Source organism: Pyrenophora tritici-repentis, chromosome 2 (assembly GCF_003171515.1).
Source record: "Pyrenophora tritici-repentis strain M4 chromosome 2, whole genome shotgun sequence".
Classification (NCBI taxonomy): domain Eukaryota; kingdom Fungi; phylum Ascomycota; class Dothideomycetes; order Pleosporales; family Pleosporaceae; genus Pyrenophora; species Pyrenophora tritici-repentis.
The window spans coordinates 4,806,633-4,822,556 of record NC_089391.1 but is presented as its reverse complement, the minus strand read 5'-3'; the positions used below and the strand labels follow the sequence as shown (position 1 = coordinate 4,822,556).

Sequence of the window (15,924 nt, the reverse complement as noted above, 5' to 3'; positions counted from 1 at the left end):
TCTGGCTTAGGTACGTCACCACCGCTGATGCATGTGGTCACGCCCTGCGTTAGCACCCAGCTAGCACCTGTCTTTCCTGAGGTGGCAAGGTATATTCCCTATTGCGACATAGTGAGCTTTACATTCTGCTGTTCCTACGCTTGGCCAGCCTTGTGTGCTTCAGAGAGTTTCAGCAGCGTCAAGGAGAGACGGTGAAGCTCCGCGATGGCCGCCTCACTACGGACTTTGAAATGTGCGGCGCGTAGTGAACAGGTGTATACATAAGCTGTATACCAATCAGAATCACACAATCGCACAGTCCATCCCTCCTGGAACATAACCATCCTGATTCTATCGGTAGAACAGCATCGTACATATACACAGATCTCAATAGCTAAACTCCCTAGCCATGCCCGTTGCATCTCCACCCAGTCTCTGCATCCTCTTATTCCGCCACTGATAATAGAACCGTAAGCCTACACAGCCCACAGCAACCATGATGAGCATGGCAAAGTTTGTCCAATGGCCCGTTGGGTAACCGTCCTTCTTCTCGTTCGCCTTGTAGATCCACACTCCCAAGATCTGGCCTGGAGCGCCCCAAGAGACATTGAGTGCAATGGCGAGGCCCGCAGCAGAAGTGCTGTGCATGTTGCTACTCAGCCAACCCAGCAGCGGGGGAATGCAGGAGAATGCTCCGCTAGCGGCAACAATCAGACATCCGTATCGCGCATGGTATGACTCTGCGGGAAGAAGCGCAGATGCGAGGAAGCCGATGGCGCCCACGGTAGACAAAACTGCAGAATGCAATGCGCGGGCATTGAAATAGTCTGAAGACCAAGCAGTAACGATGGAAACGACGTACGCAACAGCATATGGAGGAACCGTCATGAGCTGTGCTTGGAGGTTTTCGTATCCCAGTCCCGCAGTGATGGTCGGAGTAAAGAGAGAAAGAGAACTGAATGGCGCTGAGATGCCAAAGTAGATGATATAATGCACCCACAAGCGCGCATCGAGAATCGTCGCCTTGGCCGTCTTCCAGTTTAGCGATGGGTCATCGGCTTTTGATCCCTCCTTCTCGAGCCGTGCCACAGCCAGTTCGCGCTCCGGAGTCGACAACCAAGATGCCTCTTCTGGATAGTCGGGCAGGAAAAACCACACTGCGACTGACGAGACACAGGACGGAATCCCCTCGAGAATGAACAGCCAACGCCAAGCTGCGAGACCGTGGACGTCCTTCATGTGCCCGACGCCGTATGCGATGGCGCCTCCAAATGCACCCGCTAGTGTTGCACTCGCCAAGATGATGGCAACACGCATACTCCTTTCACGAGCGCGGTACCAAAACGTAAGGTAGTAAACCAGACCAGGAAACAGCCCCGCTTCAAACATGCCGAGCAGAAACCTCACAGCGGTAACTGTAGCGTAGTTCTGCGCACCGCCAAGACCCATGGTACACGCACCCCATCCCAACATGAGGAACGCAATCCAACGACTCGGCTTCAATTTCTTGAGGAAGTAGTTACTGGGCACCTCGAATATGGCGTATGCAATAAGAAACACCATGAGCGCAATGATGTACTGGTAATTCGTCATGTGCGTCTGTTGGAGCAGCGATTCACCCGCATTGGCGTTGAGCGTCTTGGCATTGCCAATGTTTGAGCGGTCGAGGAAGCAGAGGAGGTAGATTCCTGCAGCGAGGGGAATGATGCGGAGGTCTTGCTTCCAGATGAGAGCGCGGACGGCAGGGGAGTCGATTTCATCTTCTACAGCGTTGACGTGCTGGCTCTCCTGCAGTTGTGTGTTTAGATTGCGTGTAGTCTAACGACGATCCGAGTGCTTACCGTGTATTTCTCCAGGTCCTTCTCGCCCATGTCAACACCACGCTGTTGCGCCATCTTTCCAGCTTGGGTAGGAGGAGAGAAGAACACAGCAAGGCGAAGCAAGGCGAAGCAATTGATCAACACGCCGGTACGGTCTTGGGGGGGGAGGGGGGGGGGTTCCCAAGAAAAAGCTTGGGCGGCTTACTTGGACGTAGCTGCATTGCTCTTGCTGACCTGACCTGTTTTGGGGTAGCGCAAGATGGCAGGGATTTGCACGTCGGGCAAACTACTGCCGCTTGTCTACGGTAGTCCGTTACACGTAAAAGGGAAATCGCATGATCAGACGCAACCCCGCAGTTTCCCTGGAGCGGGCTTCCCGAGCAAATGCGCATCGTCTTCTCCGCATTTCGCTGGCTAATGCTATTCTAGGAAACCATATCTGGGTCTGTAGTGGGGGAGGTTGTCACGATGAAGTTGGTAATCGATATGATGGATGTGGATGGATGCTTGGAGATGCGAGTCAGGGGACGCGACTTATCTGCATGCAATTACTCAAAATCTCATCCGCTATCACTAGCCGGCATATTGTTGAACTCACACGGTTTTTTCTCCTGTTAGGCTACAGCAAGTATGTTTCTGAACTCAGATTATTCACTCATGTTTCGAGACCATTACCAAGCCGTCATCGCATCAACTTCAAAAGTTGCATCGTCCGGTGTTGTTCTGGAAAATTAAGGTGGGAGTAGCAGTCCGAGGAAAGTTACACTACATGGTTGCAGCACGACGGCCGGTGACACATGGCGTTTTCAGAGGCAAGATACCAGCGAGAGGCCTCATTTCAGAGATTAATTCTAGCAAATAGGGCTATTTATTTTGTATTGAGAGCTATTGTCACATACGGGAATAAACAAACGAGGATGTCATTGAAAAGAAAAAACTAGTATTGGGAGCAGCTGCGACTAATCCCACCAAGTCTTCTTCACAATCGTGTTCACCTATCTCCCTGGGGATTGCCCCTACTCGAGCCTGCTACAGCCTCCCCCATAGGATGTATGCTGGGAACTACCGGGTCTGTACCAGGAAAGATAGACTCAATATCTGAGCCACATTGCGGTTCACTCTGCCGACCAGTGGCTGGGATGTCGGTCACTGGTCCAAGATTCCTCACTTTCTCATGTAAATCCATGTGCCTCTTCCGAAGAACTACCAGCTCATTTGAATCTGGGTCTGCCGCTTGTGCCTTGCTGTATGCTTCGTAAATTCTAGTCATATGCCCGGATATCTCCCGACGAATACGGTTCTTCTCGGCTGTCACACGTTCTTTGATGATGCGCGCCTCTTCAAGCAGGTCCGGCCGCTCCGCTCGCAATGCTGCACGGCGCTGCTTGCATCTTTCGGGGTATGCCTCGATCCTCTGAATCTCCAACGATTCGTTCTTCAGATAGGGCGTATGTTCATCGCGGAACCTTTGGCATACCTTCCATACCTCCTGCCCCTCGCGGTATGACATTGTGCGGACTTCGGCGCTGAAGACGTTCTCTCCAGACGGGTGCATACCAAAGCCGGTGCCTGTTTCATACCATGCGCCAGTGAGTGCAGTCATTAATGCCTCGGCGGCAGCTACCTCTTCCTCGCTCTTGCAGTAGCCAATGACGTGCGAAGAGAAACCCCAGCGGGTGTGACCATCGTTCAGAACTACACTGCAAGCTGACAGAAAAAGGTTCATGAACCACCTTGAGCCGCTGGTGTTCTCACTATTGTGTTGGACTATCCTCTTGGAAAAGGTCATGGCGTAACCTACATAGGCGAATGGAAACCCAATTGGATTGCTTCGGTCCATGGGTGGGACGAGATCGAGCCATTCTTGGCACGAGTCACAAAACGATAGTAACTGACGAGCGCGGTTGTTGGAATGTTCATCCGCGAACTTGCCGCCGAAGAAGTGTCTCCCTCCCTCCTCGACGTGCCGATGCTTGCCTTGGACAAAAGCAGGCTGCTCGTCCACGGCTACGACAAGATCAATCTCTTCATCTGTGAGGTGCTCCTTTGCATACAGACGAAGCCGGTACAACACTGCAAACAGTTCATTCGGCGCAAGAGACCGACCTGTTTTCGAATCGTACAACATACGTATGTATATGCAAGGTAACCGCGTGTTGTGGTTGTCTGTCCAGGTGCTGCCGTCGGCGAAAAGCCCCTGAACGTAATCGTTGCGATGCTGCAGGAGAGCAGAAGCCAAGTTTCCGCCAAAGAGCTCATCGGTGAGCTCCTTGGGTATGCTTAAAAGAAAAGGCAAGCCGATCATCAGCCATTTCGTCTCATTCATGCGTTTAGTGATGGGCCAGTGGTACTCCTTCGCTGTTTGCCATGCGTGTGCAGCTAGCACCGTCAGACCGTCCTCTGAGATTTTCTTCGCATCAAGTGCCACGAGCATATTCGCGTCTATCGGCCCGGTGTTGACATGTATTTCGGCATGCTCGATGTCTGGCCACTGACTTGCTTGGCGGCTCGCCGCTCGCGACGAGTGACGCTCAGTGGCCGGTGTTATCGCACGAGCTTTACCCCTCTTGGCTTCTGCAATAGCTTCGACTGTGGGTGTAGGCTCGTCATACAAGCTGTAATGGTGCCCAGTCGGGATTGCAGCGGGTTCAGACTCCTGATTTGATACGAGTACGTATTCTCCCAACTGGGTGGCCTGGTCTTAGGGGCTACCGGTAGCCATATCGACGAGCGGTTCCAAATCTAGAGCTTGCTGTACCCGATTGGTCGTCTCTACTTCATCCGGGACGACCTGATCAGAAGTTGGAGCTCGTTGTACCCGATTGGGTGTATTTCCTCTAGTCGAAACCACTGGATCAGACATGATAGAGTCTGTGTGCTGTACCGATGCGGTGTCATCAAGAGGCGACCGTGCCTCTAACTGCGCTCTAACAGTATCTTGTGACGAGAGATTCGACAGCAAAAGGTCTTGTGTTTGTTGTCGAATTCTAGGCACGCTGCTATTCAAGTCAGTGACTGGAAGAGTGAGATCATGTCGCCGAGCTTACCTTGATACAGCCGGAGTTCGTTTTGGTGCGGATCTCTTCTTCAGAACATTCACCACGTGTTGGGGAAACGGTCCTCTGTCATCAAAGGGTGTTTGCCCCGGGCGATACTCACTCATGACCAGACTTGTCAACAATCAATCAATCCATCAATCAATCACTCGGACGCCCAAAAAAACCTCAAATCAATCAAATCAATCACGACTCCAAAAAATTGTCAATCAAACCAATCTGCAGAGTCGTGATTGATTGATTGATTGACATGATTGATGGTGTCAACATTGGTCTCAACATTGGTCTCAATATTGGTGTCGACATTGCCCGGGTTAATCCACTCAAAACTCCAAATCGGGCAATAGTCTAACCCAATTAGGTAATAACTCATACACCATCAATCAGTCAATCAATCGTCAATCAATCAGTTTTTGGGGGGCTATCAAATCAATCAAATCAATCACGACGCCAAAAAATTGTCAATCAAACCAATCTCGAGCTTCATGATTGATTGATTTGATTGTTGACAAGTCTGCTCATGACTGAGTTCTCGTTGTTGACAACAAATTTCGACAGGTTATGCCCGGATTTCCTTTTTGTGACGGCCTTTGAGGCGGGTTTTGGTAGCGGTGGCATTGCAGCACGGCTACTTGGGCGCTCGTCAGAATCGCTGTGGCATGGTTAGAATGCTACGGTTGCACCAATCACTGACGTTACTCACCTGGCGCTGTCATGCAGCGGTTGCGCCGACGTGGTGCTGCTCTTCGTCATGGCTTGGAGTAGCAGAACGGTGTAGATGGTGTGGAAGCAATCGAGGGCAAGTGCGTGTAGATGAGGCAAGCACCTTCGTTATGGGGCTAGCCTAATTGGGACGGTTCAACGGTGAAAAGTGAGAACACGTTCTATCAAGCTTGGCACAAAACATCAAATGCACATTTGTATTGGCCTAACTATTTGGTAATCAATGCTTTTAGCAAGCCTCACAAATCATATATCAGATGCCCCTGCCACATCTTCGTCCAGAATGCTTTCCAACATAGCCCGGAGCCGGACAATGACTTTGTCTTTCGCGTCAAGCTTCTTGATCAAGTCGGAATGGCGCGCAACCGCAGTCGCATTTTCACCCTTTGCATTCTCCATAACTGCCAGGCAGTCCTGCTCCCATTCCCTGCCGTCTTCCGCGATCTCATCCACAGCTTTCGTCCATTCTTCAACGTTGACAGCCATTCGCCGAAGCGCCTGCTCTATTTCTCCACAGGTAATGTAGAGGACATCATGGCTGATCAGCGCCTCTCGAACGAGGTCTGTCAGCGATGCGTTTTGATTCGGATCGCCGATGGATCTTCGGATATCATGATGCGTCCTGGTCGCTATCAATTTCAACATGCGTTCGTACTTTGCATTTAAATCAGGATCGGTGCGTGAGAGATCGTCGACGATCAGTTTGATATGAGTGCATAGATGCGAAATATCTTTTTCGACCTTTCGAAGTTCTTCCAGCGGCGAGTTTTCGGGTTCAACCGGTCTCTGAGATTGTGTCATAGAGGCGGCGTCTTGCTGAGCCGGCGCTTTGAGGCGCTGTATATCGCTCTTGTAGGCGACAGCCTCCTCCTGGAGTCGTTGTATAGTTCCCATGTGGGCATCGATAAGCTTCTGCAACTTCTCCGTCTGGGTGTTGCGCTCATCTAGTTCTTCTCGGGTTCTCCTGTGGGCATCAATTTCCCTCTGGAGTGTTCCCTTCTGAGCATTGCTCTCCTGTTGGAGTCCTTCGAGCCGCTTCTGAACTTGATCCAGTGTTTTCTCTTGCTCCGAACATTCCGTGTGCTTGGTTTCCCACTCTTCAACATCATCGTGGAGTTGTCTGATGCGATCGCGAAGTCCAGCGATGGTAGTCCCGCAATCCGCATATCCCGCTTTCGCCGCGCGAATCTGTTCATCTGCCAGCCCTGAGGGTGTGTTAGTCGGTAATCTCGATAAACTGCATGGTGATGCTCACCCGACAGCTTGCGTGTTGTCGCCTCTTGCACACTTGTACATATTGCCGCTGTCTTCGCCATATCATAGCGGAGAGTGTGCGCACTCTCCATCGCAGTCTGCCAAATTCCATTGGGGTCCTCAAATTCTTGTTCTTGGAGTCGCGCGAGGTCGTATTTAGATCTTGCATCGCGATGTGCTTCATCGATTTCATCGTCATCCTAAGATGAGGAAGGGTTCAATTTGAAGTGTTCGGCATAACACAGAGCATCGATGAGCCTCGCTATCTTGAACTGCGTTGTATTGGCTGGGTGGTGGAGTGGGTGAGGAGCAGCACGCTCCTGCCATTCCAGGCAACAGATGTCTCGCGCTACGGTTTGGCTCCTTCCAGACTAGCGTCACCTCTGCAAATGGATACCCGTGGAAGCTTCTAGGTCTCTTCGTTCCATATTAGCACGTATGGCTGCGTACTCGGCTCCCATCTGCGCCGCCTTGGCCTACGGAGAAGCAGCATCGGCCTCAATATGTGCTACTTCAGCATCAAGCTGAGCAATGCGGACTTTGTCCTGCTGTTCGCGCAGCATTTATTTACCCGATTGAATGGAATTTCTGGGTTCTCCATTCTCCAGGGCGCCCGTCTTCCTCTTAGCCTGGGTCACTGCCTTCAGAGAGACCAGATACGGTGGGCCCGATGAACAAAACAGTTGCACCATCATGGGCCTCTTTCTAGCATGTTGGTACAACTGTAATATATGTTTTATGTCAAGAGATACCTCCCTATGTTCGTCTAAGTACCAAGGTAGTCACACAACGGTGATCGTCAAGGACTAAGACATTGGAAGAGATTGTCCAAGACCTCAATGCTTCAGACGATGGACTACCTTCTAATATGTGGCGATGCTCAAGGTGATGGACAGGCGAGGCTTACATATCTCCTTGCTGGCTCCTATGGGAAAGGCTTATTGCCCATTGCGTGAATTGCATCCGTCAGTGTAAATGCTTCGTCCAATAAAGCTCCACTGCACGCACAATCAACCTTGCACGTCCCTGGTAGTCAGAGAGCCATGTGCACAAGCTAATGCACTAGCGTGTTTGCTCAAGGGCTGTCACTTCTCGCTTGGCTGATCTCACTCTTTCGCTCTACTCAACACAAGCTCCCACGCCCCGTGACCTAAAATCGCGGCAGAATGGCTCGTGTTAATCAGGTTCCCGGACTCGACAGCAGCGCCTACGAGCGCATGCCTAAAATAGGCGAGAGTAAGTGATTCTGAGATATTTGGTCTGAACGTAGAAGGCTAAGTTGCAGCTAGATCTGCTCAGATTTGAGCCGAAAAGATACATTCCCCCGCGGGTCTGTATAAATGTGGACGATCATGTCCGGTTCTCCATGAACCGACACGTGAGGACAGCGAATGCAAAAGAACACTGCTTCCGTTGTGGAGCTTCGCGGAAGAATCATCCCAAACGATGCAACTGTGGATGGTGTGGTGGTGCCGCAGAACACGGCCATCCCGATAGGGTAAGTCATGAGATTCCCATCAAAGAGACAGTACTAACTCCACATGATAGGAATGTCCATGGATCTATGCCACTGCCAATTTTTGGAAGAAGACGATCCAGATGTACATATCGGTTGCCGACAGAAAGGACACTCCCTATCTCCCGGTAGGGGTGCAAATCAGACCGACTCGAGAAGAGCAAACAGTCTTGGCGCAGACCGACCACAGATTCACCTCTTTTCCTCATGCCCAAAAGGACACCGATGAGATTGTGGTACCTGCTGGTGTCACCCTGAGGTACATACCGGATCGCTGGAAGGTCACTTCTGAAAAGCCTAAGCCGGAACCTCGGCCGAACCCCCCCAAGAGTAGCAAGCGTCGACACGACGACGAAGACGACGAGCCGAATGCGCGAGAACATAAACGTCTAAAAGATCAGGTGTCGGATCTGAAGAGCGAAGTCGCCTACCTCCGGGCCGAACGCGGCAGATACCAGAACGAGGCCCGAGAGCTAAGAGCCGGTCGTAGCACTCATCTGCGCTATCCTGATCCCTATGATAATCAATATGATCATTTCGGTAGTAAGGCACCTATGCCTCGCCGTCGTTATGAGATGGATTCTGACCAGTCCTTCGACCGTGGGTACCGTCGTGGTGCTAACGTACCTGAGCCTCCATACGGCTACGATCGCGGTGGTGCGCCCACCGGTTCCTACGCTTACGACACGAGCCCCGATCGGCCATCCAACGTCGGGTTACAGTGTGACAGATCCCTGGCAGGCCGCTATGGCGGACGTTCTGCAACCCACGAGGGCAGACGTCTTGCAACGTACAATAGTGGATATGTCGCAAACCATGATGGTGGATACCCTGTGGGCCATTATAGTGACAACACTCACAAATCCATGCAAGGGTACAATTCAGGTCCTGGAAAGTTCGATACAACACCGCGTATCAGCTTCGGCAGCGATCCCCAATCGGGAGGATTCCAAGGAAGGGCATATGAACCGGCTAGGTCCTCTGAGAACTTGAGGTGGAACATGGGGTTGGCCGATGAGGACCAAGCTCCCAAGGACGTGTTTATCAAACAGGATGAGGATGCAGAGGAGACACCACCAGTAGTGGTTGCGAACAATCAGTTGGAGGATGCGAGGAAACAACTGGACAAGGCAACAAAGTTGTTGCAGGAGCTCGAGAAAGCTCGGATGAAGGAAACTTCCGACGAGTTTAGGAGAGGACCTGGGAGGGGTGGTGGATAATAAGATCCAGGCCAGCCTATGTTTGATCTGTGATTTGGATGAGATGCATCTCTGAGAGGATGGATTTCTGTATTTTACAGCAAAATATCATCGAAGGTGTACCACCTGTTTGATGAGTAACAACAGAGAGTTTGAATTGTTTGATGTTCTGATAAGTTTACAGGACGTAGATGGCCAGCTTCAGTGTACCGGTCGCCGCTCTTGTCGTATTCAATGTGTCATCGCCGCTGTTATCATTGCTCTCTCTTGCTCTGTAGCTGCCTTGTCTGTATCTGCATTTCTACTTTCTATATATGCCACGGCATTGTAGCCGCCACGCTTACGTTTTATTCGCACGTTGCGAGTATATTCTGGGCTACAGATCTATACATCCCAACATGTGTAATGTGTGTAACGTAGCATAGGATGTATGATTACGACAAGCTATACAGAAATACTGCCTATCTCCTACAGCTTATCCTTGTTTTGAGCGGTGCGAAGAGTTCCATTGAGTAAATACTCACCTTCACCGTCCCGTCACATCGTCTTCTCGTCACTGTTGCCTAGAGCGCTTTCACGCTAGCATAGTTGCCCGCACACAAACGTTTTCGGATCGCACCTTTTGCTTTCTCTCCTCCACACCACATCACAATCAATCTCTATCCCGGTATGTTCCCCATTTGTTGATTTGCTGTGTCTCTGTACTAACAAAGCTCGAGATTGCGACCATGGCGTACGGCAATCCACCTGGTCATCCTGGGTACCCACCTTCCGGTCGAAATGACCAGCCCACAAGGCCGCCCACATCCCATGGATCGCAACATAAGCCTTCTCATAAACGCCTTTATATATGCCCATAGCTAACAGTCTTTCCAGAAGCCCGCCCGACCACAACCGACGTGGTTACAGCCCGTCTAACGACAACCGACGACGTGGACACGAACATCACCGGCGAGATCATTCCGCGCAGTCGGATGAATACCGCATTGACAGCTCCCCACGTCGGCGCGGTCGTACGCCCACACAGCATAGTGCACATAGTGATGAGGACCCGAGTGGGCCAATAGAAAAAACCGTGGAAGAATTGGAGGCCCTAATGGCACGAGCCAAAGCGGAGATGGAGGCCGCGAACGATGAGTTACAGCGTTGCCAACGGATCAGGGCAAAGGCAGATGCGAAGCGGTCGGCCAATTTCAAGGCAGAGAATCCTTCTTCTCCGACACTGTCTAGTGTTACGACCGAAAAAGACGACACTCCCAAGGTCGGACAGGGAAAGAACCCTAAATACCCGAGCCTACCCCATGCTCCGAAGCCTGAGATGACTAGGTATGCTCCGCTCGTCGTCAATACACCTCTCGGGCGGGCTGCCGCATCGACCAATTCACAGGGAAGTTCCAACGCCCCTCTGACGAAGAGGCAACGTTTCGCCGTGATGAGAAACTCGTTGCAGCGTCTTCTCGAGATGGAATTCGATCCCACCGCTGCGCGCTATCATCCACTCGGATTTGGTGGTGGCTGGGGTGAGGATTGTGTTTACCCCTGGAAGTATGGAGCCGGGAAGAATGACCAACTCGGCCTTTGCAAACCGATGTACCTTCATGAGGGTTGCAGCAAATAACGTACTTGTTGTCAACCCCTAACGGAAAGGACGCGAAGAATACAGGAAATTTCCTCCAGGAGCACCTAGCGGACTGGTTCCAAGCTTGGGCGTACCTAGAATTCCCTGAATTCGACGATCCCATGCCCAAGAAGCTAGGTCGTCGCACCCAACCTGGTCCTTCACACCAGCGCACTCCCGTACCTCAAGGCAATCCACCTTGTCAGGGTGACGATGCGAACAAGACTAGGCACCAAGACAGCCTTCGTGCCGATCAAGCAAACTTGCCGAAGTGGAAATTTTCGCCTCATGCAAGTTCTAGAAGGGGGGATTTGGATAAACAACAAGGAGGAAACAACACTGCCTTTGATTGAAGGCAACGCAATCAAACCCGCTTGGGTACAAATGAGGGCAGACCCACAAAGGGTACAGACACAACCCTGCGGAAGACCCACTGCGGGCACAAAGGGAAAACCCACTGAGGGTATCGAACAGAGGTTTGACAAGTGTTGCACTTGGGCAAGCCAGCTGGATGATGGAAGAGAAGTGGTCAAGGAGGAATTGACTGAGGAAGAAGCCAAGGAGAAGGTTGAGGCTGAGGCGGAATGGTCAAGGAAAAGAAGAAGAAGAAGAAGAAGAAGAAGCATTACACAAGCCATTTCATTCACTGTTCACAAAAAGCTCCCATGATTACGTATTATCCTTGATATTTGCTGCTCCAATATCTAACCAAGGTCATCCCACCCAACACTAAGTATAGTACCTATCAATCTTGCTCTCCAAAAACTCTGGTGCGGGACCTAGAGAGTCGGGGTAATAGAAGAAATGCCCAACGGACTCTATAAGATAGCCCTGACACACAAGGTCCAACGCACCACAGAAAACCTTTAAGTTTTCACTAGGATATCTGTAGATAGCACCACCGTTCTGCAGGTTTAGCGTGTACCCGAAGAGCACAATGCCCTTGATCTGGTTACGGATGGTGCGGGGGAGCCTAGAGACTGCGCCAGCGACGACGGCGGTACCTTGACTGTGACGACGTTAGTCCCGAAATGAAAGATGCAGGGAGCAAAAAGGGTTGTAGGTACCTGTATCCGCCCGCGACGATGGGCGTGCCGGGGCACTTCTTGTTGGCTAGCTGGAAGAGGCCAATGGCTTCATTGATAGATTCTTGGGTTGTACCGTCTGGTAGAGAAGTCGCGAATAAATAAGCCGTATATGGGCCACCGACTCCCTGGACCCAGACGTTCTCCTCGCCGTATTTGGACCGCAGGGTAGTGGCGACAGCGGGACCGGTGCTGAGGCCCTGGTTTCGTATTAGCTAAGTTGGGAGTGAAGATTGGAGTGGAGCACAACGTACCATGTTTCCGACTTCTCCACTCGCACGAGCGAAGATGAAGATGACTTTTGGACAGGCTGTTGCTTTTCCGTCCAGAAGGTCATTGCTGGTTGATTCGAACAAGCCAAGCTGACGGGTCTGGAGCTCAACCTCGACCCCAACCTCGACCCCAACCTCGATGTCTGCGACATTGACCTCAATCTTGGGAGAAAGAGCAGCTGGAGAAATGGGGGATGCCGCTGCGAGGGCGGCGAAAGCGACAAGAGAGGCGAACTTCATCTTTAAGATCTCTGACAACGGTAGATTAGGTAGGGTGAAAATGTGGTAGTAATGAGCGTGTGAGATCCGAGGATGCCTTTCATACAATGGGAGACTGGGTGAATATATATCATCTTCAATCTACAGGACAAGGCGTAGCGATAAATGCTCTCCAATGAGCAGCCTCGGAACGGAAGATGATTAACCGGAAATAAGATTTCGAATAGTATTGGTTCTCCGCTGCCGGCATGTAAACTTCGGTAGATCATGATAGAAAACCCCTACATTCAACTACCTGCGTAGTGCGCGATGTATTGCGCCTATGGCGCATTGCAACAAAGCCATAGTAGTAATGTTCCTAGCGCACAGGCAGGAAAGACTGGTCTAGATTCACTGGAAATGCCGACATCATGCGTAACACCATACATTGTGAAGGGCGAAACAGCTGGGGAGCCTGGGAAGTCGTTCTACCAGACAAGTAGATTTCTGTACCGTCATCGTGCCTTAGGTCTGAATTAAAGAAAACACAAATGTTCGAGTGCCGCCAGGGATAATGAGCGCCTCGTTAGGCTCCGCACCATGCTAGCGCACAGACTGATCTCCTGGACATCACCAACCACGCGGTCTGACAGCAACCGCTCTCTTCCGAAGCACATCGCGCTGGCGTACTTGGCAGTTGACGCGGCTGCTGCCCTGTCTCAAAGGCAGAGTAGTGTGAACGATCCTGCCGCAAGCAGTAAGTACTGCAAGGAGTGTCCGCTTGGTATCTTCATGATCGCTCCAGGGACACTGCTCCTATCGAATCGGGGTTGCTTCCTTCTGCCTTGTTGCACATCTCTTATTCTGGCTGTGAGCGTCCTTTCGGCCGGATGCGCAAAATGTGGTGCCGGTGAACGAAGCGAGATGAGGACGACAACGACTAATTGGGGGTTGAATTAGTGAAATTAACAATATTCTGTGCATTGGAAAACATCACCATTCAACGTTGAGATCCAAGCAGATGTTGCAGGTAGCGAAAGCATTAGATCGAAAGAAGACGGAAGGAAGTCACTTGTCACAGGTACCGGAGCTGTGAGGCGTACCTGCTTCCGGATGACTAACGTGTTCCACCACCGAATGCACGGCCCCACCGAATGCACGAACACCACAAATTGCCCGCCTTAAACTTCAGCCTATACAGCCACCCACAATAGATAATTTCACAGGAATTTTTAGTGTTAGGTTTTTATTACATTACAGAGTATATTGGGAGTTTTTTTATCACATGAGCAGCTTTTTAGGTGGTCTTATTGGCCGGCCGCGTCGGGTGAGCTGCGGAGCAGTCGATGCAGCTTCACTAACAACAAGAGGAATCCTATCAGCCACAACGGTCGCAGCAGCGTTAGTAGGCTTAAGGCTTTGACTCTTGCCCTTTTGGCATAGTTTGATATCGTTTTGAAGTTGTTTCTGAAGCTGCTTCGCTATCTTATCTTCCTCGCGCTGAAGGGCTTTCTTTGCAGCTAAGCGCTCCCGCTCCTCCTTCGCTGCAACTCGCTTCAAACGACGCTCTTCAAGCAGCTAAGCTTTAGTAAGCTTCTGCTGCTCACGAATCTGAATTGCCTCACTTTTTTGCCGCTGCAACTCCTGTTCTTGAAGGTCCTTTTGCTCCTGGCGATCACGTGCCTCTGCTACCTTATTAGGCGACCAGAATACTGCTCCTCCGTCATAATCAGCTGGTGGCTTAAGCAGCAAAGCTTTGCCACGCTGCCTACGCCTCTTCTCATTAGTTAGAGCCTCTCGAAGGCTGTTGTTCTCGTGTTGTAAGAGCTGATTTTTAGCTGAAATCGCGTGGATCGTTTGGCTAAGCTTCTTAGCGTTTTAATCGTAGATATCGTCCACTGCTTGCCGCAGCAATCGCTCAATTTTTCGCTAGTCGCTTGCGCTTAGTACTGAGCTTGAAGAGCCGCTTGAATTTAGCCTAGAGGTATCTGCTTGCACCGTGGTGAACCGCTTTAAGATGACGCCTGAGTCTAACGGTAAGATGCCTGTCGCTTCGAAAGACTTCTAGATAAGCTTCTCGTTAAAGGAGGAGTGCCACGCGGCATTAAATAAGCGATAGAAGTCTCTTTTAGTGATGCTCGTAAGACCTTGGGCGCGATCAAGAAAGCGAGCGAGCTCAGCTTTGTAGGCGGCTGCGAGCGGCGCAAACATAACAACGTCGAGAGGCTGAAGCGTGTGAGTACTGTGAGGCGGATAGATCATAAGCAAGATCTTATTCGCATGACAATACTCAATAAACTCCATAGAAATGTGTGATCTATGGCCATCAAGGATGAGCAGCCGCCATGACGTACGTGCCTTCTTCTTTGTTTCGCGATCGAAGACCTGCTTAAGCTAGGCAAGCCCTATATCGTGACTAGTCCATCCAGAAGGTGAGCTTGTGAAGAAAGCACGGTGTTGTTCTGGGTTAAAGTCCTGCAACCAGGTATCTTGAATGGCTCCAGATTGAGCCTGATAGATGAGGGCAGGCGTCAGCGACGTGCCATCAGCGCAGATGCAAGCTATAGTGGTGATCCACTCACGATTGCCATCCTGTATGATGTGCCGCAGCTTTCCCTCCTCAAAAGCGCTCTTAGAGAACACCCGCTTCATCTTTGACAGCACGCCAATCAGGAAGCCCTTCTCATCCATATTGTATATATGCCGGTGATCTACATTATATTGCTCGATTTTTCGCTTAAGGGGCTCAAAGTATAGCCTGTACTTGAAGGCGGAGTCAGCTTTGAAGCGGTTGCGACCGAGTCCGGATGCCTAGTGTGAGATGAGATCGATCTGGTGGCGGCCCACGAAGCGATCAGCCCAGTTTTTTCCTACATCTTTCTGAGCTATCTGGCTCGCAAAATTGCGTATCATTGGCTTGGATGGAGGCAGCCCGCGGCTCACAAGTGTGTGTATATATTTTACAAGCTCAGATTCCTGCGTGTTGTTGAGCAATCGGCCATTTGCAAGTGCTGTTGCACGCGCTCGTGTAAGCCCTCGGTGTCGTCGTGATAACGTAGATCGGTCACAATCGTACTTCGCAGCAATATTTGCATATGTAAAATCATCTCCAAGGCTTAGCGATTCAATTGCTGCAAGCGCAGCTTCAATACCTGTCATGGTGGTTGAGATATAATTGATTGAAAAATGTGGAAAAAGCGGTGT

The 15,924-nt window shown here is 50.9% G+C and overlaps 7 protein-coding genes across 7 annotated transcripts; 2 read left to right on the top strand and 5 right to left on the bottom strand.

Moving 5' to 3' along the window:
• Positions 1 to 366: 366 nt before the first annotated feature.
• Positions 367 to 1,874, bottom strand: PtrM4_072790 (UhpC, Sugar phosphate permease; the record flags this gene model as incomplete). Its single annotated transcript, XM_001941423.1, has 2 exons — positions 367 to 1,767; positions 1,821 to 1,874. 2 exons carry the CDS (start codon positions 1,872 to 1,874, stop codon positions 367 to 369), a joined length of 1,455 nt encoding a protein of 484 aa, XP_001941458.1.
• Positions 1,875 to 2,790: 916 nt separating this feature from the next.
• Positions 2,791 to 4,233, bottom strand: PtrM4_072780 (uncharacterized protein; the record flags this gene model as incomplete). Its single annotated transcript, XM_066106002.1, has 1 exon — positions 2,791 to 4,233. The coding sequence occupies one exon, from the start codon at positions 4,231 to 4,233 to the stop codon at positions 2,791 to 2,793; it is 1,443 nt and encodes a 480-aa protein (XP_065964629.1).
• A 1,591-nt stretch (positions 4,234 to 5,824) lies between these two features.
• On the bottom strand, positions 5,825 to 6,924 carry PtrM4_072770 (Cast multi-domain protein; the record flags this gene model as incomplete). The annotated part of the gene is made up of 2 exons (XM_066106001.1): positions 5,825 to 6,783; positions 6,834 to 6,924. The coding sequence occupies 2 exons, from the start codon at positions 6,922 to 6,924 to the stop codon at positions 5,825 to 5,827; spliced, it is 1,050 nt and encodes a 349-aa protein (XP_065964628.1).
• A 1,074-nt stretch (positions 6,925 to 7,998) lies between these two features.
• Positions 7,999 to 9,568, top strand: PtrM4_072760 (uncharacterized protein; the record flags this gene model as incomplete). The annotated part of the gene is made up of 4 exons (XM_066106000.1): positions 7,999 to 8,068; positions 8,122 to 8,330; positions 8,381 to 8,678; positions 8,745 to 9,568. 4 exons carry the CDS (start codon positions 7,999 to 8,001, stop codon positions 9,566 to 9,568), a joined length of 1,401 nt encoding a protein of 466 aa, XP_065964627.1.
• Positions 9,569 to 10,275: 707 nt separating this feature from the next.
• Positions 10,276 to 11,165, top strand: PtrM4_072750 (uncharacterized protein; the record flags this gene model as incomplete). The annotated part of the gene is made up of 2 exons (XM_001941427.2): positions 10,276 to 10,307; positions 10,424 to 11,165. The coding sequence occupies 2 exons, from the start codon at positions 10,276 to 10,278 to the stop codon at positions 11,163 to 11,165; spliced, it is 774 nt and encodes a 257-aa protein (XP_001941462.2).
• Positions 11,166 to 11,894: 729 nt separating this feature from the next.
• PtrM4_072740 (cutinase precursor) lies at positions 11,895 to 12,587 on the bottom strand (the record flags this gene model as incomplete). Its single annotated transcript, XM_066105999.1, has 3 exons — positions 11,895 to 12,174; positions 12,233 to 12,442; positions 12,505 to 12,587. The coding sequence occupies 3 exons, from the start codon at positions 12,585 to 12,587 to the stop codon at positions 11,895 to 11,897; spliced, it is 573 nt and encodes a 190-aa protein (XP_065964626.1).
• Positions 12,588 to 15,114: 2,527 nt separating this feature from the next.
• Positions 15,115 to 15,879, bottom strand: PtrM4_072730 (uncharacterized protein; the record flags this gene model as incomplete). The annotated part of the gene is made up of 2 exons (XM_066105998.1): positions 15,115 to 15,531; positions 15,595 to 15,879. 2 exons carry the CDS (start codon positions 15,877 to 15,879, stop codon positions 15,115 to 15,117), a joined length of 702 nt encoding a protein of 233 aa, XP_065964625.1.
• Between the last annotated feature and the right edge of the window lie 45 nt (positions 15,880 to 15,924).